A 25085-nucleotide genomic window follows, 5' to 3' on the forward strand; every position below is an offset into this window, starting at 1 on the left:
CCATTTTCATTTTGCATTTGTTTTGTTAAAGAGGCCCCAGTGGCTGGGGTAAGCCAAGGGCGTGGAGGCGGAATTCTGGTGGCACGGCCATGGGCGGACAGGCCACAGGTGGACAGGCCACGGCCATAGGCGGACAGGCCAGCACTGCCTGGTGATCTGCTAACGAGCAGGAAGACAGCATGGCTCCGGGTTCCACACACTCACCTCAGGGCCGCAAGAACCACACCCACATTTGCGGCCCTCTGGGTGTGCAGACAAGCAGCACACACTCACGGGGCTGTCCGGTCTTTTTACCACGCCTCGCGCTTCTCCTTTCTCAGTGAACTGGCATCCTGGCCCTGCCAGGTGGCTGACTCTGACCAGCAGATATTCTGCTTCTCCTGAAACACCACCCACAGCGCTGAGCCCGAAAATAGCTGAGGGCAGGGAGAGGGAGGCTCCGCCACACGCGCTGGGGACTCTCGAGTGGCAGGCGGAGGTGGCTTTGACCTTCCGGCAGTGGCCACAGAAGGAAGTGGGAATTAAGGGCAGTTGCTGAGGATCGAGACAGCTGGGCCCGAGCTCGGGCTGGCCTGGCAGCTGAAGTTGGGGAGGGACCGGCTCATCTAGCCATCTAGGGTCAGAGACAGTGAAACTGAGGCCCAGGCAGAGAGCCAGACACCCACACTGCTCAGCAGAGGAGTATCACCGAGGGAGCTGAGGCTCATGTTGGAGACACTCCAAAAGCCCAGAGGTGGCTAAGAGGTTTTGCCTCCAAACTCTGGCTGGAGAAGAGTCTGAGGCTGCATGATGCTGGCTGGTCGGTGGTACCCTTCACAGGTGCCTGCAGGGGATGCCCCTCGGCCCCCCGCGCTGAACTCCCCCGTGCCCCACTATAGGATAGGAGCAGCTCACCACCTGGCCACCAGCCCCTTCCATCACGCCTCATGGTGGCCAAGCCAGCGCTGGCCCCTGGTGTCTCGGTACCTCTCTCCCTAGCTGAGTGTCCTCAAGTGGGTGACTTACACTCTCTGAGCCTGTTTCCTTATCTGTAGTGGTAACCTCCTTGGTAAGGTGGTCATGTGATATTGTGTGATTCATAAGAAATAGATATATTTGGTCATTCAAATGACCAAAATATATTTCTTGTATATATTAGGTCTTCACCCACAGTTCCTTGTTCACAGCTCCCCAAACCCTTGGAATTCCTGGAGGGATAAGAGCAAGGGGAGCATCTTTTGATTTGTTCTCTCATCCTCAATTCCTGAAGACTCTTCAAAGCCATAAAGGTGAAATGGGTGTCTTATTACTCATAACAAGGTCCTTTCCATCGCAACTGGGTTTATGTTAAGGAGGTGACTTTCAGAAAGCACTTAAGGATGGGGGCTGGTTGCCAGGGGAACTTTCAGTCGCACCCTGTCACATGGGGGTGGAGGGGGAGAAGAGCTGGAGGTGGGTTCAATCACCCGTGGCCCGTGATTTAATCAATCGTGCCTAGGTAATGAAGCCTCCAAAAGGATGGGGTTCTGAGAACGTCCAGGTTGGGAAACCAGAATGCTTCTCTGTGCCACTGTGCAGAACTCCAAACTCCACAAGGGCAGAAGCGCCTTTGTTTGGGACCTCACACCAGGTATCTCTTCCTGTGGCTGTTGATAGATATCCTTTTTTTTTTTTTTTTTTTTTTAAGTAATCTCTGCACCCAATCTGGGACTCAAACTTACAAACCCAAGAGCAAGAGTGGCAGGCTCTACTGACTGAGCCAGCCAGGCACCCCAATTACTACCCTTTAATAGCTTGAATTAAACCAGTAATCTAGTGAGTAAACAGGTTTCCTGAGTTCTGTGAGTCACTCTAGCAAATTAATGGAGCCCAAAGAGGGGTCGTGGAAACCTCTGGTTTATAGCCAAGAAGTACAGGTAATAACCTTTTGACTCTACCCTGAAGTAGGGGGCGGTCTTGGGGGGGACTGAGCCCTTAACCTGTGGAATCTGATGCTATCTCAGGGTAGAGTGTCAGAATTGAGCTGAATTCTTGGACACCCTGTTGGTGTCTGAGTTGCTTGTTGGTGTGGGGAAGCCTGGACACACACATACACATACCCCACACACACGCATCAGAAGTGGGTCTAGGAACCCGGGCTTAAGTGAGGGGTGCAGAATCTGGTGAGGGGTCACTGAGCAGCTGTTCTGACCATGGCGACTGGCTCCAACCTTGGCTCTCAGGCCCCCACTTGTCCTTGCCTTCCCCATGAGACATGGGATTCTTTTTTTTCAACTTAAAGATTTTATTCATTTATTTGACAAAATGAGAGAGAGAGAGAGAGAGCACAGGCAGGGGGAGTAGGAGAGGGAGAAGCAGGCTTCCTGCTGAGCAGGGAGCCCGATGTGGGGCTCGATCCCAGGACCCTGGGATTATGACCTGAGCTGAAGGCAGACCTGAGCCACCCAGGCGCCCCGAGACATGGATTCTTTCGTGCCTCCACACCTTTGCTCATGCTGTTCTCCCCACCACAACTCTTGTCCTCTCCCGGCATGATGTCTGTGTCTTCTTCCACAACCCCACCCGAGCCAGACCCTGCTGCCTCCCTCCCAGGCCCTTGAGGCCTCCATGAATGTTCTCCACTGCAGCTCTGTGAGAACTCTGGGCCAGGAGGAGGCGGGCGAGAAAACCAGCGTCAGGGAGAGAGTCCTGCCTTGGTGCATTTTCACTCTTTCACGGCAGAGACCAGCCTTGGAGGAGGGGCAGCCATGACTGTGTCACAGGAAGGGGCCCCTGCCCAGAAATCTGATACCCCCCCCCCGCCCCCGCTGCCATAGTAGGACAGACTATAGCTGAAGGAGGCTCTACAGATGGGTTCTTCCCACCAGCCCATTTCACAGACCGGGACACAGAGGCTCAGGGTGGGGACCTGGCAGGGTCAGGTCTCAGTGCCAGCCCTCTAGCACAGGTCTCGGCCTTCTCGAGGCTCAAAGGTCACTGGGGACTTCCGGGGATAGACAGCATGGTGCAGCACGTCTGTGGGCGTGAGGCGCGCTCTAGGGGACAAGGTGCTGGGAGGACCAAGCTGGGGTGGCCAGGGAGGGCTTCCCCGAGGTGGTCATGTCCCACAGCACCCCAGACTTGACCTGTCCCAAGCCAATGGGAGGTCTCCCTCAGAAACCCACGCTCACCTGTCTGCCAATCACTCACTAAGGCTTGTGGCTTCCACCTCCTTGACCCTTTCACTCCCTCTGTCACTCACCCCTACTGCAGGCTGCTGCCATCTTCCTCCACTCAGATGAGCGCTTCTATTCTTGTCTCCTTCCTCCTGAGAGCTGCCATCTGATCGTCACCCACCACCATGCTGAACACTCTGAGGGCTCCTCATTGCCCTTGGGACAGAGACCGCAGCCTACACAGCCCTGCTCAGGCTCACATTGCACGCAGCCTCTCCTCCTTGCCACACCTTCTTCTTCTCTCTGCACCCCCACCATGGTGCCTCAGGACCTTTGCACAGGCTGATCCCCTGATGGGCCTGGCTCATGCTACTCATCCTCTGCCCCAAACTTCCTCCTCCCTTCCCATGCACCCCAGAGACCTGCTGATTCCTGGAAAGTCTGGAATCTGCTACCAAGCTCAGAGGGCCAGGCCCAGGCCTGACACAGCCCACCTGGACAGTTTGTTGTTCTTGCACTCTGGCCATGAGCAGCTGCTGCCTCATAGGTTCCGGATTTGGTGCTAAAAATACCCCGTGACCCAGACAGGAAGGGCCAACAGGGACACAGCTGCTCCTGGGAGGGGCTGGCTGGAGCTGCCGGGGCGGTGGGGGGGAAGCCTTTCCACTGCAGTTTGGGGTCCATGTACGGGAAGTGGGTGGGCACTGAGCTCACAGCCCCTGAGGAAAAGCCCCCGACGGAGGAGGCCCAGGGTCAGAAAGGGGCATGTTTATGTCAAAAGGAAAATACCGCAAGGCCCAAGGGGCAGCTTGAGGAGCAGGACTCATTGTCACCTTGCCCAGGGACCACAGGCCCTCCTTAAGCCACATCCTCAGCCCAGGAGGGAGGGTGGGCCCGGCTGGCAGATCTGCCTGCTTTGGACGGGCAGGCAAATAGACATTAGCATCCGGCACACTGCCTACCTGCATCTCTAGGCCCCTGGGACCGTGGGGTGTCCAGGGCTTCTCTCCATAAATAACTGTCTGCAGGTGCCTGAGTCAGAGAAGTGGACCTGCCCTGGGCCTGACACCGGACAGGAAAAGCCTGGACTGGTGACAGAGATCTGCCTCAGGCTCTGCTGGGCCTCCTGCTGGGCCTCAGTTTCCCCATCTGAGAATACCCAGGCTTCTGAGGAGGGAGCATCTGCAGTGGAATCCAGCCACTGTTCCCCTGGATGTCCCGTTCAGCTGGCAGTCCCCACCTATCCCGGGCTCCTGGCCTCCCAGGGAATGTGCTTCTCCGTTCCCAAGCCAGGCGCCTGCCTTATCGGCCCCAATCAAAGGGGAGACAGATGCCCCTGTCCGCAATGACAGCCCCTCCTATTAGCCCCAGCCTGACCCTGAGTGGAGGGTCCAGAGCTTGCTGGGTGCCTGGAGGCAGGAATAACCTCCACTTACCCATGCTGACATGAAACCTGACCTCCCTGGATGGCTTTCATGACTGGCAGGCGCCAGCTCTGGCGTCTGAGGCCCTGCATCCCCACCCTGCTGCCCTCCCTCCACCTGATGGGATCTACTCTGCTGGGCCCACCTGAAACATGACCTTGGCCTGCTTTGCTGGAAAATGGAGGCCATCCAAGGGGGGGGGGCTCCCAACACCCAAACTCTCAGCACATTGGTCCAATTCCCCCTGTATCAGGCCAGACCTGTTCTCACTCCAGAGTCAAATGCACATCCCCCTTCAATGGTTCCAGCCTCTCCCTCCCCTCCCCTGGGGACTCCTTGAGCCACTCCTTAGGGAACCCCTTTTGGCACCCTTGTTTTCTTAGGATCCACCTGAGATAACTTTGTCAGCTGGTTCTCGGCCTTTCCAGTCTCCTCGGGGGACTTCAGGGCCCTTTCAGGGCATGCCGCATCTCCTACACTTAACGTCCTCACCTGAGCTCCCCACGTTGGTACAGGCACATCTGTCTGGGCACCTTCCTCTCCCTCCTCTCCTCCGTTATCCTGGTTACAGGGGCCTTGGCGTGGCTGCATCCCACTGTCTGTTCCCAGGCCTCATCTCTGTGAGCTTCTCACTGCCTTGCTCCTGAAGCCCTTTCTTGGCTCAGCTCTGGGAAGCCCTCTCCAGCCTCCCCCGGCCTCCCTAACCAGGTCTGCCTTCTCTGACTGCAGAAGGGTAAGCGGCCCAGGCGGAGCCTCTTCTCCTCCGTTTAGCCTCACCCCTTGGACTCCTCACGCAGGCCCAAGACTACAAATGCCATTGGCCTACTGAGGACTGACATCCGCAACTAGACTGCCTGACCAATCTCTCCCCCAACACCACCCTTGGATTTCTCCAGGTGGATGTCACATGGATGCCCCAAACTCAACAAGGCCAGAATGGGATTCCATCTGCCCGCCTTTTCCCGAAGCGTTCTTCATCTCAGTAAAGGCCACCATCCTCCATCTGCCCTGTGGCTCAGACCGTCAAGTCACCCTTGGTTCCTCTCAAACAGCTCTGTCCCATCCATGGGCAAACCCACCTCCCACCCCTCCCCCACTCTCCAGGCTCCACCCTGCCCAAGCCACCACTGTGCCTTGCCACCTCCCTCTGCTCACGGATTCTTCTGACAGTCTACTGTCCTTGCGGCAGCCACAGGGACATTTTTAAAGTGGCAATCAGGTGTCACTTGCTCACAGAGGCTTCCCAGATCACCCCATCTACAGTGATGGCTCACTACCCAACCCTCCACTCTTGGCATTATTTGCATCAGTTCACAGTCCTGTGAACACCAGCTCTCATATTAGTACAGGCCTATGACTGCCTGTCTCATCTTTTCTTGGCTGCTGTATCTCCCGCATCCAGAAAAGCACATAGTCTGTGTTCAAGGAAGGTTGACTTAATGAATGAATAAATGGAGTTTCTCTTTTCCATCAAAACGATGAGGCCCTGGGGCGCCTGAGTGGCTCAGTCGGTTAAGCATCTGCCTTCGGCTCAGGCCACGATCCCACGGTCCTGGGATCGAGCCCCACATCAGGCTCCCTGCTCAGTGGGAAGCCTGCTTCTCCCTCTCCCACTCCCCCTGCTTGTGTTCCTGCTCTCTCTGTCAAATAAATAAATAAAATCTTAAAAAAAAAGAAATGATGAGGCCCTCTCCAGGCCGCCCACTTGCTCTGGCCAGTGTCGGCACTCTGGGGTCCTTGGGAAGACTCCCTACAAGGAGTCCGCGCGCGGTCAAGTGGACCGCGGCGGGGGTGGGGGGTGGCTGGACACAGTGCTTGAGCGCCTCCTCTGTTGTGGGACAGGTGGCACTGCCTTTGGTTCTCAGTAGGGGAGAAAGACCCGACCGAGTCGCTGCCGGCCCTGGGGGCCTCATAGAGCCTCCAGCCCCGACTCGCATTGGTCCCGCCTTGCCCACGCCCTAGGGTGACCCCGCCCCTTCCGGTCTCACAGCTCCTCGGTCCGGTCTCACAGTTCCTCGGTCCCGTCTCACCTTCACTCGCGGAGTAATCTTAGCCCCGCCCCCAAAGTCTTGTAGGTCTTTGCTGTTGGTTCTCTCTAGCTCGCCGCGAAGCGACCCGTTCCTCATTGGCCACACGTTCTCCCGCGCCACCACGACAGCCATCACAACAACCGCCACGTGCTCACCCGTGGGGCCTGCTCTTTGGTCCCGAGTCCCGACCCGCCCACTCCCCTGTCCCGCCCCCGGCTTCCCGCTTCCTCCTATTGGTTACCGGGCCCCGGACTCCTCCCTCGGCCCCGGGCGCGCTGCGCCTCCGACGCGGATTGGCCGAATTCGGGAGTGAGGCGGGGTTTGGAGGCGGGTTAAAGAGCGCGCAGCAGGTTGCGCCACGCGTGTCAGAGAAGTTTCAATGGCGTGGCAGGGGCTGACGGCCGAGTTCCTGCAGGTGCCCGCGGTGACGCGGGCCTATACCGCGGCCTGCGTCCTTACCACCGCTGCTGTGGTAAGCTGGCCGGGTGGGTGGGGCCGTCTCCATGGCTGCAGCCCGGGAGGGGTGTCGTCATGGTTACCGCTGGATTCCCGGGGGCTGTACCTGACGCGCCCCTGGTTCCGCAGCAACTGGAGCTCCTCAGCCCCTTCCAGCTCTATTTCAACCCGCACCTCGTGTTCCGGAAGTTCCAGGTGAGGCGGCCCCACCCATTGCACCTGACAGCCAGGCCCTGCCTGCCCTGCGCCTGACCTCCTGCCTTCCCTCCATCTCCGTAGGTCTGGAGGCTCGTCACCAACTTCCTCTTCTTCGGGCCCCTGGGATTCAGCTTCTTCTTCAACATGCTCTTCGTGTATCCTGCCCCGCGCGGACCCAGGCGTAGGGCGGTGGGCGGCTCTCCGGGCTGGGGGGCGGCCCGGAGTGGGGAAACGGAGGCTCCGCCCGGTGGCACTTCCTTTACGGACGCCGCAGGTTCCGCTACTGCCGCATGCTGGAGGAGGGTTCCTTCCGCGGCCGCACGGCCGACTTCGTCTTCATGTTTCTCTTCGGGGGAAGCCTCATGACCGTATCCTTCCAGGCTCTGAAACTTCAGGCCGCGGCGCCTCAGGGGCCGGCCTGTGCTGGCCCTGGGGCCTGACATGAGCGCCCGGGCCGGTGAGGGACAGAGTAGTTCACTCCAGCTCAGGATGTATTTAGTGTACATCGTGTGCTCGGCTCCGGATGTCAGCGCCAGCTCTTCAGTGCTGTACCCAAAATACCACAGGGTGACGTGCAGGAGAGCCAGGTGGGGTGCTTGGGGGCTGAGCCCTGCTTGCCCAGTGTTTGGAGGCTGGGGCGCGGTGGACAAGCAGACAGGTCATGTGGGGCCTGACAGCCACAGTGTGGCCCTTTGATTGGAAGGGCACATCTGGACAGGGGAATGGCACATGGGGGTGATGAGGGAGGGGAAACTAGGGAGGATTCCAGGGGGTTCACAAGTCAGAGGTGTCCCAGGCAGGGGCTCTGAGGCCTGCACTAGAAGGCCTCCAGCACCTTGACTCTGGCTCAAGCTGCTGGGGCTCCTGGGCAGCCTGTTCTTCTTGGGCCAGGCCCTCACAGTCATGCTGGTGTATGTATGGAGCCGCCGCAATCCCCGAGTGAGGGTCAACTTCTTCGGCCTCCTCACCTTCCAGGCACCATTCCTGCCCTGGGCACTCATGGGGTTCTCTCTGCTGCTGGGCAACTCGATTCTCGTGGACCTGCTGGGTGAGCCTGCCTGTGCACTCGCCCTCCCCAGACAGGCCTGTCTGCCGTGCCAGGGCCCTCCCTCCTACCCGCACTGGACCTCTCACCTGTCCTCCCACACCCCCCCCCCCCCCCCCCCGCTTCCTGCCCTGCTAGTTCCGCTGTTCTGGGCCCTCAACAAGCCAGCCGGCTACAGGCTCCCCACCTTCGGTGTACTGATGCCCGTGTGGGTCCTAACCAGGGTGGGGATAGGTGTGTCCAGTTCCCAGCCTTGGCTCCTATTCCTCCCATGTTCTCAGGCCCTCCCCTCCCCAGGTCCTGCCCACTTCTGGGCCAGGTAAGCCTGTCCTTCAGGGTCAACCCTGCTCTCCCATCCCGGGGCGGGGGCGGGGGCTGGCAGTCTGTGCAGAACACTGGGTGCTCATACTCTGGGGCCTGAGGTTGCTTGGCCTGGCTGTGCCTCCGGAACTGTGCTCGGAGGCAGGGAGCAGGCTGTGCTGGCCTCGGGCTCTGGACTGTGGAGAGTGGCCTCAGCCATCCATGGCTCTCCTACAGGGATTGCTGTGGGCCACATTTACTACTTCCTAGAGGATGTCTTCCCCAACCAGCCTGGAGGCAAGAGGCTGCTGCTGACCCCCAGCTTCCTGTGAGTGCTAGAGATGACAATTCTCCCGCTACCCTCCCTCAGACGGCTCCCTACACCAGTGGGGACGCCTGCTGGCCTCAGCTCAGTGTGGGCCCCTCCCTACAGGAAGCTGCTACTGGATGCCCGACAGGAGGACCCCGATTACCTGCCCCTCCCGGAGGAGCAGCCAGGACCCCTGCAGCAATGACCCTACCCAGGGCCAGGGCCAGCCCCAGCCCCAGCGGCCTGTTTTCCTGGCCTCTGGCAGGCCTCCATTCCACCCCTAACTCCCGCTTACAGGACAGCAACCTGTCCTGGAGATGGGGCTGGTGCCCAGGGCCTGCCCAAATAAACAGAATGACCTGCATCTCTTTGCCCACAGCACTGGCTCCCTGCCTTGGCTGGCCACATCCTTCCACACTGGGCAGGTGTTGCTGGCCTTGACCTAGGGCCACCAAGCCTGGTCTGCCCTCTCAGACCAATTGTAGGTGGTAGGATGAGAAGCCCAGAGGGGGTCAAGAACCTGCCCACAGTTGCCCAGCAGCTTTGAGCTCACAGATGGCATACTCGGGGTTCTCAATCCAGCTTTGTCAATGCCTTAATGGAGTCTTGGGCAAATCCTACCTGCACTGATCTCTGCTCAGGGCCAGGCAGCAAGGGGCTGGCCAGGTCTCATTGGCTGGGGCCAGGACCGGGATGTCCCTGTCATGCCAAGCCCAGTTTGCAGGGGCTCCTGCCCATGGTACCCTCAGGCTGATGCCTCACTTGGCTCCTCCTGTCCCTCAGTGGCAACAAGTGGACTTTTGCCCCACTTTCTAGCTGAGCAGTCAATGGACGTGGCCAAGGCTCCATGGGGTCAGGTGCGGCAGAGGGCCAGGACCAGGTCCTCGGCCCTTTCTGCAATCCCAAAGCTTTGAAAACTTTTCACCTCGGCAGAGTTCTACAAAGCTCTCTCCCTTATATTTTTAGCTGAGAACCATGGGAGCCTGATCTGATCCCACAGCTCACTTTTTTCTTTGGTAAAGTGGGCACCAGACACCCTGGCCAACTTGACCTCAGAGTTCCAGTTGGAACTCTGGTTTATTCCTGGATGATGAGCAGCATAGGGGCTCCTCCAGCCGCAGGCTGTCACATTCATGGATGGCCCAAGTATTCACCATGGAGTCTAAGTTTGTAGGGAACCGTGTGGAGTCACAGCTTGCTCTGCAGTGCTCCAAGGGAGCGCTCAGCCCCTGGGCGGGCCTGGTGGGCTGACCTGCCCAGACGGGCTGAGGCGGGCAGTTTCACTCCATCCCACCAGTTGTAGGGGCACATGGACCAAGCAAACCCTTCAGCAATGGAGCCCACTTATCTCCAAGGCCAGCGGAGCCTGGGCTTGGAATCTTCCTCTTTGTTCAGGGCCTTCCAGTGAAGCCCAACCACCTCCTTGCTGTGGAGCTCCAGCAAGTTACACTCCTGGATGAAGGGCAAGGGGCTTGAGTACAAACTTCCTGGGAGGTAGGAGCCGTTATGTCCCAGGACATGTTCATGGGACCCCCAGCCCAGAGGGCCAGGCCCATCTAACCCTATTATCCTGGCAATCAAGACCCCAATTCCTACTCAAGAGCTCTGCCCTTGGCCAGTCTGGGGCTCAGGTTGGAAGCCAGGTGGCATGATGCTCCTGCCATGCTCCTGGGGAGCAGAGCAGCCCTGACCTGACAGGGGACACCTGGCAGCAGCTGAAGGCACCAGCCCAGAGCTGGGGGTCTGTTCTCTTCGGTAAGACTGCAGCTGTGTGCCCAATTCACCAAGCACTGCTCGGCTCCACGAGGAGACCCACACATGCCACCCGCACGCAGCCCACATCCCTTCTGTAGAGTGGGGACACTTCCACATGAGACAAGGATGCAGACGGGGCAAGCAGCTCACTGGAGGCAGAGGTGAGGAGAGGCCCAGGGCTACGCCTTCTTCTCAACACACCACATCCCCCCACGGCTGGCCCTAGGCAGGCGTGCTGCTCCACGCGCCTCATTCTTCACAACCGACCTGAGAGAGAAGAGCTGGCCTGGCCCATGGTGCCAGCCAGGGGTGCAGCTGGAAGAGCCAAGCATGGGCCCTCAGGCACCCAGGCTGCTGACACCCCTGTAGCACCCACAAAGGACATGGCTGCTGCAAAGGACTCCAGAGAAGCAATGCTCCGGGGCGGGGCGGGGGGGGGGGGGGAGCGACAACAGTCTGGACACAGCAGAGCCCAAGGACAGCAGGAAAGCCTAAGCAGCTTCACAAGGCCAAGCAAAGGAGGCGTGGTGGGGCTGTCACTGCAAGGTAAGTGGGCCTCCTGCCCTCTGAGCCTTGTGACCTCACTTCTGTCCATCGGTACGAGGACGGCCCAGGTGGCAGGTGGAGGGCCTGAGGAAAAGCACGACTGCTGCCGTTGGCCTTGGATGCAGCCTTATCAGCCCCGGCCTGCCCAGATGGGGCTCTGAGGCACAGAAGGGCAAGAGGCCTGGCATGCCAACCTTGGCCATACACCACCCCAGCCAGACCCTGCTCCTCGTCCCTTCTTATTTTTATGCTACCACTTTGAAAAAATGGAACATGACCTGTTGTCTTTATTTAAAAAGCGTTGCTAGCCCTACCTGGGGCTCCTATACAAAAACAAAACACAACCCAAAAACGAGGCCTCTCTCTGACCAGAGACTTGGGTGGGGACTGGGGCTCAACAAATGGAATGTGTGCCCAGGGAAGAGTGAGCGGAAGCCCTCCCCACACCCCATGCTCCTCAGAATAGCCCCGGCCTGCCCCCTTGGCCGCCCTCCTTGCCAGAAGATGAAGGAGAGGCGGTCCGATCTTCTGAACGCTCCGTGGGAGCCATGCACCGATGGGCTGGTTACCAGGCTGGGGCAGTGTTGGCAAGACGCCTCATACGCCTGCAGGAGGAGAGTAGGCAGTGACCCAGATCCCCCCAGGGGATCTCTAGTACAGCCAGGGGAGTGGGGACAGAGAAAGGACACGGAAAGGGGGGGATCCCCAGCCCCTCGCTCACTCTAAGCCTGTCTGCTGCGTAAGGCCCTGAGGCTGCCGTCTCTCCAGCTTGCTCAGGTCCTGTCTACCTCTCCAGGGCTCCAGACACATAGGTCTGGGCTGTGGTCAGACCCAACCTAAGGGCTTAGTTTTGTTCCCGGCAGGGACACCCACCCAGGGGCTAGATTGTGACTTATCACTCAGGGGCCTGCCTCTGGCAACTTGGTACCCTCCCAGAAACCAGGTCATCGGGTCCCTCCCCTGCCTTCAAGACAAGTACCTTTGGGCAGAGCCAGCTGTAGGGGGCCTGGGGGTGGGGTGGGGGGTACCTTGTGTTCCTGTCCTGGTCGCGGATCTTCTTTTCCATCTCGGCATCTGTCAGAGTCTCCAACAGTGGGCACCACTGGTCAGCGTCACCTGTGTTCCGGATGGCAATCTCCACCGTGGGTAGGGGGTTCTCACTGTGGGCCGGGGTGGGGCGGGAGGTAGTAACTGCTAGTGCACAGAGTAGCAGCTAGAAAGGCCCCCAGAAACCAGTGTCCCCCCACCCTGCCAAAACACTGGAGCCAGGGCACAGCAGGAAGGCCCACACCTTTCCTGCCACCTCCTCTGCCTCCTCCCTACCAGGCCGTTTCCATGCCTGGCTCCTCAGAACAGCACTCCTGAGGGGAGTGGCCTGGTCATCACCTGTCACGCAAACCTCAAGGCAGAGTCACTGGAGATGCCAGGTCCCCCCACAACAATAGCTTCTCTTCAAAGCACTCTCAAATACGCCTTTTGTTGCTGCCTAGGTGTCTCTGGTCTATAAGCCTGGGGAGGGCATTCCCCATGACCAGTGTTGCTGGGGAGGCAGGGGAGGGCGGTCTACCCCACTCAGTGCCCACGGCCAGGACCCACCAGCCTCGACGCCTCATCACTGAAAGCCGCTGGGCCAGCCTGCTCCCGAATATTCTGCACACTTGCCCCTCAGCCCACTTCACTGGCCCAACTAAATCCCAGAGAGCTGGGCTATTTGCTTAGGACAGACAGCTGGGCCTGGGACCCTTGTCCCCTGATCACTACAATCCATGGCCCTTCAGTGACCACCCCGATGGCCACCTGCGCACCCTCTTGCCAAGGAGACACAGCGTGGGTGTGTGGGTGTGGGGGGGGGCAGACACACACAGGAGCACCATGGGAGAGAGGACACAGCTGAGCTGCCGCCTCTCTGGGCCTTGGTTTCTAAGCCCATGTGACAGGAGGCTGAAGAGGCAAGGATGCTTCGGAGCTCACAGCTCCAACTCCTGGCCTGGGAGGCAAGCCTCAGAGCGTGGCCCTAACACTGACCTCTCCCACCCCCTTCCCACCGTCACCACCCCAGCCTCACCGGGCCCTTTTCTCCCTCCTCCAGCTGGGCGGCCTGCACCTGTGTCCCGAGGCTCAGCACCCCCAGAAGGCTAGCCCTGCTCCACTGCAGCCCTATCAGGCGTCTGCCCACCTGCATAACAGCTCGCTCTGGGAAGAGTAAAGGCGGGCAGGGCCCGGGGGAGGCACCTGGAGGACACGGACAGAATAAAAGGGGATGGCCCCTGATCGGGAGGCCCTGGTTTTGATACTTCATCTGGGAAACAGAAACAGTATCACGGCTGTGAGAGCTTTTTGGAGGATTACTATTATTTAAAGCAGCCAACGTATGTCCACCAGAGGAGCTCCCTAGGGGCCAGGCACCTTGTCACGGAGTCTCCCTGTAACCTGTGCCCAAGGTTGTGAGTGGCCCACTGGGGAGGGGCGTCCACGCAGGCCTGACCAGAGGCTCTGCTCCTCATGCTGCCAGCTGACCCACAGCAGCCGAGGGCCTGCTCCGGCCTCCCCTGTGCTACTCTCCTCAGCCAGGAGTCCCAGCTCGTGGGCTGAGGCTGCCACCACAACCCAGGGCTACCCCTGGCTCCTCTGCAGAAGTGGGACTCACCTCTTGCTGCCGAAGCTAGGCCCCGAAGCCCCAGCTTGTGCTGGTGACTCAGAGGCCAGTGACAGGGGCAGCACCAAGCCGCCACCCGTGCTTCCCCAAGGCCAGCCCTCCTCAGCAGCTCCTGACAGCTCTTCTGCAGCCAGTGTGGTGGTTTGGCAATCCTCAGCCCCCCAGCCACAGACCCAAACATCATTCCTCACCTCAAGGGCTCCCGGCCGCCTTCCTCGGGAGGACAGACATGAAAGGCGCCAAGCCCACGCTGAGGGGAGCAAAACATGTTTTTCTCTTAATTTAAACAAGAGCTCATGAGTAGGTCCTGGAGGCCCCTTTGTTTACCTCCCCTTGGCTCTGGGAAGATTCCACTCCAGTGGGTTTGTTCTAAAATAAGAACTAACTCGATCCAACCCTGTAAAAATGGGCCTAGAGCCAGCAGGCCTGCCTCGGGTTTGGGACAAATACACAGGCGGGGGAGCCACCTCGCCTCCCACTCCTCTGAGCGGGTTCTGCATCACGGCTTCAAGGTTACCTGGGATCACAGATGCTCCTACCACCCTGCAGAGTCCAGGTGGGGACACAGAGCCTAGGCAGGGGAGGGCTGTGGCTGAGGTGACAGACGGCCCGGGGCCACAGCTTGTAGGGTTATCTTTGGGTGATCTTACTGTTATGCCCTCACGTGATACAAAATGACAGCCAAGGAGCACTACTATGCCCACTTCACAAAGGAGAAGGACAGAATCTTGGAGGGAAATGACCTGCCCACAGCCACTCAACTGGGAGCAGGGAGAGACAAGACTTGACATCACCCTCCTCTTCATAGTCAACTGATTTTTACATGGTGCCAAAGTCCACAAAATGGGGAAAGAGCAGTCTTTCCAACAAATGGCACCGGGGCAAGATGACCTGCTGGGTTAGGCAGTGGTTTCGTAGGTATCGCATTAAAAAGAGCACAGATGGGGGCTCCTGGCTGACTCAGCTGGTGGAGCATGCAACTCTTGATCTCGGGGTTGTGAGTTCGAACTCTACGCTGGATGTAGAGATTACTTAAAAATAAAATCTTACAAAAGAAAGCACAGGCAACAAAAGAATAAATTGGACTATGTTAAAACTTTAAACTTTTGTGCTGCAGGGGCACCTGGCTAGCTCAGTCAGTGGAGCGTGAGACTCTCAATCTCGCGGTTGTAGGTTCAAGCCCCACCATGCCGGGTGTGGAGATTACTTAAAAAATAAATAAATAAAATGTAAAACAAAAAAAATAAAACTTTTGTGCTTCAAAGGACACTGTCATGAAAGTGGAAAGACAACCCGCAAAGTGGGAGAAAATATCTGCAAATCCTATCTCTGATAAGGAACTCATATCTAGAATACATAAAGAACACTTACAACTCAATAATAAAAACACAAATGACCCCATTAAAAAACAGGGGACTCGAGCAGCCATTTTTCCAAAGGTGATATACAAATGCCCAATGGCACCCGAGAAGATGCTCAGGTCATGGCCAGGGAAATGCCAATCAAAACCATGAGATCCCCCTCCCGCTTCCCCTAGGATGGCTAGAATTAACAAGTCAGATAACAGATGTTGCTCGAGGATATGGAGAGACCAGAAGCCTGGCTCTGCAGGCTGGAAAGGAAAATGGGGCGGCTCCTCTGGAAAGGAGTTGGGCGGTCCCTCCAAACACTAAACATAGCTATCACGCGACCCAGCAATTCCACTCCTAGCATCTACCCAAGAGCACTGAAAAGAGGTGTTTAAACAAGAACTTGTACACAAATCCTTGCAGCACTACTCTTTAACAGCCAAAAAGTGACAACAACCCAACTGTCCATCAACTGCTGACTGGGTAAATAAAACAGGGTCCATCTGTATGACAAGATCTTAACCCCAAAAGGGAATGAGGCTCCGATACAGGCTACCACAGGGAGCCGTGATACTAAGAAGCCAGCCACAAAAGACCACGTGTTCTAGGATTCTATTTATATTGAGTACCCAGAACAAGCAAGGCGATGGAAAGCAGATCAGGAGGTGCCCAGGGCTGAGAGCCGTGGGGGCAGGACGATGGCCGGGAAAGGGGGTGAGGCTTCCTTTGGGGTGACGGAAACGCTCTCGAACTGTGATGGCTGCGCCACTGCAGATCCTACAAAGCTCATGCTAGCTGGCTGGACTGTCCCGTACGTGCACTATACCTCAAGGAAGTGGTTCTAACAACGGACAAGCAGGCAAGCAAGCGCTGCAGCTGTCAGGTGGGCAGAGTTCCAGGAGTAACCTCTGTGGCTCCTGGTCCCCAAGTCCAAAGTGACCCTGGTGTCTCTCAACCCTGAGACGCACCAGTGACACCTGCATCTCTGTCCCCCATCAGGCCCAGCTGCCAGGTTCTCTGGCAGGTTCCCTTGCCTGTCCCCAGCTTCCTCCCAGCTGGCACCCTGCCCGGCCACCTCCCTCCAGGGTTTCATGCTCCCTGCCGATTACCTTTGGTGGCCACACACAAGTCTCCTCTACTAGACAGCATACTGTTTCTTCTCTGCCCCCAGCTGCAGGTACAGGAGGGGCCAGGAACTCTACTGATGCAACTTTCCTCACAGGTAGCGGCTCGCGGGTTTGGGTCAATGTCTGACAGCCTAGCATGGGCTGCTCAGCTCAGGCCCTTCCCGTGGTGGAGCCCTGTCCCCTCCTGCCACTCACCATCTTTGTTCCATTCCGCTGGCCCCCGGACATCTATGTCTTGTTCCGGTTCAGCTCTCTAGGAGCTTGGGGCCCCCAATCTATTTGCCACATGCCATGCCCCCTCCTCATGCCTGCCCACATCAGGCCTGCCCCTCCCATGGCTGAAGGGAAGTCTGTTCTCTGCCCTGGCTCCCTTGACTTGTCTGTGGGCATTCTGCCTCCGTTCACACATGCCCCGTGACCAGCAGCTCACCTTGCTCCACCGCGGACACAACTCAGTGCCACCATCACTGAGGAAGGCACTGCAGCCCGACGCACTGGGCTCGGTCTGGGGGCAGACAGACTGCACTGGCTGGCGGGAATTCAGAGCATTTACAACACAGGATGATGGAGGCCCAGGATTTAAAGCCCCTTTTAAGGAGTCACGTGACTTAGCAGTTGCCAAGCTTTGCGTGTAGCAGAGACCAGGCCGGGGCTCCTGGTCCCACCCTCCATAGACCAACTGGTCCCTGGTCCTGGAGACATGGTAGCCCACTCTACTCTCCCCAGGCAGCGGTCCAGAGAGAAGGACTGATATTGGTCTCCCTGGGGAGAGTCAAGAGTGGTTGGAGGGGTGCCTGGGTGGCTCAGTGGTTAAGCGTCTGCCTTCAGCTCAGGTCATGGTCCCGGGGTCCTGGGATCGAGCCCCACATCGGGCTCCCTGCTCCGCGGGAAGCCTGCTTCTCCCTCTCCCAGTCCCCCTGCTTGTGTTCCCTCTCTGGCTGTGTCTCTGTCAAATAAATAAATAAAATCTTAAAAAAAAAAAAAAAAAAAAAGCGGTTGGAGCTCCCAAAGGATGGCGTGGTGCAGCAGTGATAATGTGGGTCAAGGTCAAGAGACAGAAGTTGCAGTCCCCTTCCTTGCTTGCCTTAGAAGGCCACAGTTCTGTTCCCTGGACGATAAAGCCAGCCTCTGACCCTAAGCTCCCCTTCCTGTCCTGCAAGCTCTCTCCAGAGTGTCCAGCTGCCCAGGCCACACACAGCACACACGACGGGCTGGGCCTAGCAGGAGGAGCTAAGGAAGCCTGGTCAGCTGGGAAAACACAAGCAGCCGTCCCGATGCCAGAGAGAGGATGAGGCTGCCTCCCAGATCCCAGGCAGGCTGTGTCCCACGGGCTGAGGCTGCTGGCAGGGGGACGTGTGCTCACCCCGGTCTCTGGGAGGCGGGGTCCTGGGATCGAGCCCCACATCGGGCTCCCTGCTCCGCGGGAAGCCTTCCATCCCGAGGACATGAAACCTGCATAATCAGCACTCGCTGAGTGCAGCGGCCCAGGGCTCTGCGATGCCCCCCAGCCACCCGGCTGGGAATTCATTAAGTGGCTTCTGAGATGGGGGGGCTGGGGGGGATCATCTGTTAAGTCCTGACCTGCTGCCACCAGGGACTCCCGAGGGGGGTCTGCTCTGGAACTGTCTGGCATACTGCCAACGGCCTGAAGCCTTGGCAGGGGCTTTTAGGAGGACGCCTGGGATCACCCCAGAATCAGAGCAGGAGGGACACCACCACATATCCCACCATCCTCCGGGTCTTGCTGCTTTGAGCAGCATGACAACCCCACCCCACACAGCATCTGCCAGCCAAATGTGGATTCTGACCCAATCAGCATCTCGGGGCTAAGGTACCTGGGGTCGATGTTACTCCCACGACCTGTACCACATCACCACCTCCCAGGACCCCAGGGGGCACTCCAGGGAGCGAGGCCACCCCAGACCGGTCTTCAGGCCCATCGGCCTTGGCTCAAGTACAGCATGAACGGACATCCACGGCCACACCTCCAGCCAGACTCTTCACAAGAGCAAGACGCCGCCACATCATGGCTCACAGACGCCTCCTCCTAGGCAGGGCCTGGACTCTGTCTGTGAAGCGAGACCACCTGGTCGGCAGGGCTGCTGGGAGGTTACGGGAGGGAACATGTCTCAGCCCGGATGCCGGGAGTGCAGGCGGTGCTTGGACCCCCACGGAGCTCACTGGTTTCCCAGGGCCAGGATCTCAAGGCCTGAAAGTGTATGGTCATTCCTTCTCTCTTGCTCAGATTTACAGGAAGCAGTCAGAAAGCAGTCTCCTGGGATTTCTGGGAAAATCAGCTGAGACACAAACATACTCACGAGCTCCATTAACTGTCCTATCTTTGCAAAAAGACCTCGGTACGGGCTCCTCATGTGCCATTTTAGGCTCCCGTCCCTGAGTAATGATTGCCAAATGTAGACAATGACAGTTTGATGAGCAGAATAAATCCTAACATCCTGTTTTGACGCAGGGACACTCCACGCCACCCCCAGACTGCACTTTCCCAAGGGCTGAAAAGGAGCTCAGGGAACAGGATGTGGCTCTTTATCTTTCATGGCCCCCAGGTCGGGGTCCAGCCAACATGGGTGTTTGACCGGTCTCTGACTTAATGACGGCGAGCTAGAATAGTAGAAAGAAACTGCTGGGGACACCTGGGTGGCTCAGTCATTAACCATCTGCCTTCGGCTCAGGTCATGATCCCAGGATCCTGGGATTGAGCCCCGCATCGGGCTTCCTGCTCAGCGGGAAGCCTCCTTTTCCCTCTCCCACTCCCCCTGCTTGTGTTCCCTCTCTCGCTGTGTCTCTCTCTATCAAATAAATAAATAAAATCTTAAAAAAAAAAAAAAAGGAAAGAAACTGCTGGAGATCCTTGACTCTCATGAGCTGGGGAGGGCTGTTTGGAGCAGCCCTTGTTTGAGATAGAAGGCAAGTCCATCAGATGACAGCTCCTGGGGTGGGCGATCCGTCCCTGACGGGGGGAGGAGTATGGGCGAGAGTAGAGGCAGCGGGGCGGCAGGGTGCAGAGGGGCTGCTGGTAGCCAAGTGTAGCCCTGGGCAGTTGCAATGGGGGCATGGGTACAGAGTGGGCAGATACGCCACCCCCTTAGAGCCACCCCCCCACACACCGTGATGAGGTTGGGGAGTCCTGCCACTGAGACGCATGAGGCAGGAGGAGTGAGCCAAGAAAGGGCCGCTGAGCGGCTGAGGCTCCAGAGAGACCCAAAGTGTCACCACACATAGGGAGCCATCTTTTCCCCAAAACACGTCTGCAGAGGAATGAGGGCGGGGCTCACGTGGTCTCCTACCTGAAGGCATAGGTCTTCTGATGCCAGCTCAGCTGTCCCCGGATGCTGTACGCAATGGTGGTGACGAACTCCCCGCCCAGCCCCAGCTCTGAGCATAGCTTCAGGGCAAATTTCTCTGGTGAGTTCTCCTTCTCTGACATGTCCCACTCAAACTGGTCCACCAGCGAAATGTTTCCCACGTGGATGTTCAGCTGGGGCGAGAACCAAAGAACACAAGTGAGAGGAGTCAGAACGGCGCCCAACCTCGGGAGGCCTCAAGGAGGTGAGACAGCCCACTAGGGAGTCGCCAGGCCAGGCCGGACCCTGCCCACAACTTACTAGCTGAGAACAGGGGCTGGCCCTTGTCCTTCTGGCCACAGGTCCCCATCCAGAAAACGGAGATGACACCGCATACGTACTGGGACTGCCACAAGGGGGCTCTGGCTCAAGACCTGGCACAGTCACCCATCTTACTTTATAAGTGTGATCACGGATGCACACCCCACTTGAATAGCCCATAAAGGCGCCCTCAAAACCTGGGTGGGCAGCAGAGGCCCACAGCCAGCCCCGCCTACCACGCTCCCAGCAGACACCCTGCTGACACGCAACCTGCCACCAGGAGAGAGTCCGGGCCCTGCCTGTGCAGCACCCAGACCAAGATGGAACACAGCCTGAGCTCCAGGAGCTCCCCACCTACACCTGCACTCAGAACCACCATCTTTACTCGTCACGCCACAGATGAGCAGGCCTGCTCTGAAACAGGAAGGACTCATCAGGGTCTGGCTGTGTTCACTGGGCGCCGTGTCCACAAGGCTCCTTCCTATGACTCTATGGGGCTGGGAGCACTGCTTGCTGCTCTCCAGGTAAGCAGGCCACAATGCACCTGCCCGTTCACCCTACTATCCCTGGGTGCTCAGTTTTTTTTTTTTTGTTTTTAATTTGACAGAGAGAGAGAGAGAAGACAAGCAGGGGGAGCAGCAGAGGGAGAGGGAGAAACAGGCCCTCCGCTGAGCAGGGAGTCCAACGTGGGACTTGATCCCAGGACCCTGGGATCATGACCTAAGCCAAAGGCAGACGCTTAACTGACTGAGCCACCCAGGTGCCCCCGTGCTCAGCTTTTTAAGACAAGGATCAGGGTGGCCACTGCTCAGGACCTACCCTGCTGCCCTCAGAGAAGCGTGAGACCCCACTCCCTGTCCCCGTTCACAAAGCCCTGCACCTCTGGACCCCGCACACCACTTTTCACTCTCTGCAAACAAGCCCCCTGTCCTTTCCCATTTCCGTGTTCTGCTCACGCTGGGCGACTGACCAATGATGGTTAACAGAATGGAACCAGAAGAGCTGCCTCTTGGCCTAATAGGAACCGAATGCCCAGTGAGCCCTGAGGGCATGCTGGGACCAAAGAGATGGGAAGCAGCAGGCAGCCCAAAGAAAAACATCAAACAGGGCCAAATAGGAGCAACCGGTGTAGCCGTTCATACACAGCCCCAGCAAGCTCTGCCCTGGTTGCAACGGCAGGAGTCCTCCTGGCCACCAGGCGGCACCATGCAGACTGGGGTGCCTGTGCCCTGCCAGTTAAAACTGGTCATTAATGCTTGCATCTACTCAAAAATACAGATTGTGTGCCTACTAAGGAAGAGGCACAAGGAATGCAATGGTTAGTACCACCAACTAAACACTGTCTTCATGGGCTCACATTCCAGTTGGGGGAGAGATACCTAAGGAAGTTAATTATGTGAATGTATGGTACCTGTCATGTGTGGCCAAGTCCTAAAGACAAAATGAGGGGAAGGATAGAAAGCGCACAGGAGGCCACGTTAGCCAGGAGGCCCAAGAAGGCCTCCCTTGGGGAGGCGGCATTTTAGGAAGAACTGAATGGGCAAAGAGCGCAGGCCCTGTGGCTCCTTGGAGAGAAGGGTCCTGGGCAGAGCTGGGCCTGAGGCTGTCCGAAGGGCTCCAGCCTCCACAAGGGGCTGGAAGACCTGGGGAGTGTTTTGAGCAGAGAAGAGACACTGACTGCCACTGAGACCTCTGCTGGAGGGAGCCATCTAGCAGTGGGCATGGTGAGGTGGTGAGGAGTGGCTGGACTCTGAGTGGGCTCCGAGACGAGGCAGGGCCAGGACCCCTAAGTAGGCATGCAGCACTGGGGCCAGGCTCCAGCCATCTCCCCAACCGCCAACCCTTGTCACCACATGCACCTGCACAGAATGGGCCCGGTCAGCCCCGCAGAACCTCATGGCTTGACGTGTAAGAAACACTGAGCCTCCCAGCCCCGAGACTGAGCAGAGCCAACCTGCGCCAGGTGCCCTGGTAAAGGCAGCCAGGTCTGGGCTGTAGTCCCAGAGTCCCCAAGAACATCTGTAAATGGCCACTCCGCACTAAGGCACCCCTTCGTGAAGAGAGACACTCCTCAGGTGCCATCGCGGCCAAGATCCTGGCCCTCCACCATGTCCCAGGAGCCAAACAACAAAGAATATCCTCATAGAAGTACCCAGCTCTCCTTGAGTCCCTGTGACCCAAACCTGGGGTGTGACCTTCAGTTTCCTCACCTATAAGATGGGCGCTGTCCCCTAGGCCACCATGCCCATGAGGGCTCTGACCTGATAGACACAGCACTGTCCCATAGCAGCAAAACTTCTCTGGGCCACAGCTGTGTCCGACCTTGGTGTCAGCGAGCCCTTGCGTCAGAGGTGGGCAGAAACCCAACCTGGGGGTGGGGATGACAGGTGGGATGGAGGGCCTGAAGGGGCCCCACAGCTGTCCAGTAGCCAAGAAAGCCTCTGGTCAGGAGAGATGGTGGCAACTCCTGGCAGATTCTCAACTGCCTGACAACTTTCTGTATGGCTGCCCACAAGCTCCATCAGGATTTAAAACAAAAAAAATTCTGAGAAAAGTATCAGGAAGCCAGCTGGTCAGACTCATGAGGACCCTGATCATGGCCGCATGTTGGTGGGTGTGGCTAACTCCATGAGGCCACTTTCCCACTACAGTTACAGGACAAAGATTCGGCACAGAGCAGAGTCCTCAGGGCCATCCTTTAGAGGTGAGAGGCTAGGCATGAAGAATGCAGGTGAGGCTCCCATTTTTGTATGAAGTTCCTCTTCTTTCTCAGTCAGGCTCTTTTTCTGCTGGTTGGCCATAATATGAAACTAAAATGGGTTAAGAAAAAGATTCGTATTTCTCTCAAAAAAATTAACCAGTGGGGCATCTGGCTGGCTCAGTCAGTAGAACAGGCCATTTTTTTTTTTTTTTTAAGATTTTATTTATTTATTTGACAGAGAGAGAGACAGTGAGAGCAGGAACACAAGCAGGGGGAGTGGGAGAGGGAGAAGCAGGCTTCCCACTGAGCAGGGAGCCCGATTCATGACCTGAGCCGAAGGCAGACACTTAACGACTGAGCCACCCAGGTGCCTTTTTTTTTTTAAAGGATTTTATTTACTTATTTGTCAGAGAAAGAGCGAGCGAGCACAAGCAGGGGGAGAAGCAGGCAGAGGGAGAAGCAGGTTCCCCGCCAAGCAAGGAGCCCAATGCGGAACTTGATCCCAGGACCCTGGGATCATGACCTGAGCCGAAGGCAGACACTTAACCGACTTAGCAACCCAGGCATCCCCAGAACATACAATTTTTTTTATCTTAGGTCACAAGTTCAAGCTCCACGTAAGAAAGGAAAGGAAAAACATTAAGGGAAAAAGAAAGGAAAAAGGAAAAAGGAAAGGAAAGGAAAGGAAAAAGAAAAGAAGAGAGGAGAGGAAAAAGAAAAGAGAAGAGAAAAGGAAAGAAAAGAAAATGAAAAAGAAATTAACTAGTAAGGAGACTGAATGAGTAAACAAAAACTTCCCCGCAAAGAAAAGCCCTAGATCCCAATGACTTCATTGGCGAATTCTACCAAACACTGAAAGAAGAATTAGCACCAATCCTTTTCAAATTCTGCCAAAAAATTTAAGAGGAGAGAATATACTTCATAATTCGTTGTCCCGATATCAAAGCCAGATACAAGAAAGGAAAACTACAGACCAATATTCCTTATACACTTGATGTAAAAATCTTAAACAAAATGTTAGCAAACTGAATTTAGTGGCATATTAATAGAATTATATACCATGACCAAGTGGAATTTATTCTAGCAATGCAAAGATAGTTCAATACAAAAACTGACCAATGTAACACACCATATTAACAGACTGAAAAACCACATGACAACCTCAATCAATGCAGAAAAAGCATTTGACAAAATTTAACACTTTCCTGATAAAAACACTCAAACAAACTACAAAAAGAAAAAAAACTACTTCAACATAATAAAATCCATGTATGAAAAACCTGCAACAAACATCATATTCAATGGTGAAAACCAGAAAGTGTTTCCTTTAAGATCAGGAACTAACCACTTCTAGTCAACACAGTATTGGAATTTCTAGCCAGAGAAATTAGGTAAGAAAAAGAAATAAAAGGGATCCAAATTGGAAAAGAAGAAGTAAAATTACCTCTATTTACAAATGATGATCTTATATGTATGTGGAAAACCCTAAAGATTACACAAAAAAACTGTTAGAACTAGTAAATTCAGCAAACCAACAAGATACAAAGTCAACACACAACTATCAGCTGCATTTCTATATACTAACCAATAAACAATCTGAAAAAAAATTATGAGAACAATTTTATGCAGAACAGCATCAAAAAGAATAAAATACTTACGAATTAACCAAAGAGATGAAAGACTTATATAACGAAAATTACAAAACACTGCTCAAAGAAATTAAAGAAAGCATAAATAAACGGAAAGACATCCCATGTTCATGGATTGGAAGACTGAGTATTACTCAGATGTCAAGACTATCCAAATCAATTTACAAATTCATTGTAATCCCTATCAAAATTTGAATGTTTTTTGCAGAAATAGAGTAAAAACCCATCTTAAACTTAAACTGAATCTAAAGTACCCTGAAGAATCAAAACAATCTTGAAAAGAAGACCAAGGTTGGAAGACTCACACATCCTAATTTCAGAAGCTACAGTAATCAAAACAGTGTGGTACTGACATAAAAACAAACACATAGAGCAACAAAATCCCAGAAATAAACCCTCAAATATACAGGTAAATGATTTTTTTTTTAAAGATATTTTTTATTTATTTATTTGACAGAGAGGCAGAGAGCACAGGTAGGCAGAGGGGCAGGCAGAGGGAAAGGGAGAAGCAGGCTTTCTGCTGAGCAGGGAGCCCGATGCGGGGCTCGATCCCAGGATCCTGGGATCATGACCTGAGCCGAAGGCAGTCGCCTAACCGACTGAGCCACGCAGGCGCCCCCAGGTAAATGATTTTTGACAAGGGTGCCACAACCACTCAATGTGGGAAGGACAGTCATTCCCACAGACGATGCTGGGGAAAGAGGACAGCCACATCCTTAAGAATGAAGTCGGACCCTTACCTAACACCATTTACAAAAATTAACTGAAAATGGACGAAAGAC

At 56.0% G+C, this 25085-nt stretch overlaps 2 protein-coding genes across 3 annotated transcripts in view; one reads left to right on the top strand and one right to left on the bottom strand.

Annotated features, from left to right (window-relative positions):
• Positions 1-6186: 6186 nt before the first annotated feature.
• DERL3 (derlin 3) lies at positions 6187-11470 on the top strand. Its single transcript, XM_027577260.2, has 7 exons — positions 6187-7060; positions 7174-7239; positions 7324-7397; positions 7517-7610; positions 8095-8290; positions 8825-8915; positions 9021-11470. The coding sequence occupies exons 1-7, from the start codon at positions 6968-6970 to the stop codon at positions 9100-9102; spliced, it is 696 nt and encodes a 231-aa protein (XP_027433061.1). The 5' UTR covers positions 6187-6967; the 3' UTR covers positions 9103-11470.
• The window catches only part of SMARCB1 (SWI/SNF related, matrix associated, actin dependent regulator of chromatin, subfamily b, member 1), a 36785-nt gene continuing 23165 nt past the window's right edge, over positions 11466-25085 (bottom strand). For both annotated transcript variants that reach the window (XM_027577247.2, XM_027577246.2), the window contains exons 7-9: positions 19636-19826; positions 12227-12358; positions 11466-11803 (exon numbers count right to left, since the gene is read on the bottom strand). In XM_027577247.2, coding sequence (XP_027433048.1) covers positions 11764-11803; positions 12227-12358; positions 19636-19826 — 363 coding nt within the window. In that variant the 3' untranslated portion in view covers positions 11466-11763. The remainder of the gene's footprint in view (positions 11804-12226; positions 12359-19635; positions 19827-25085) is intronic.

This window comes from Zalophus californianus, chromosome 14, assembly GCF_009762305.2.
Source record: "Zalophus californianus isolate mZalCal1 chromosome 14, mZalCal1.pri.v2, whole genome shotgun sequence".
NCBI lineage: Eukaryota > Metazoa > Chordata > Mammalia > Carnivora > Otariidae > Zalophus > Zalophus californianus.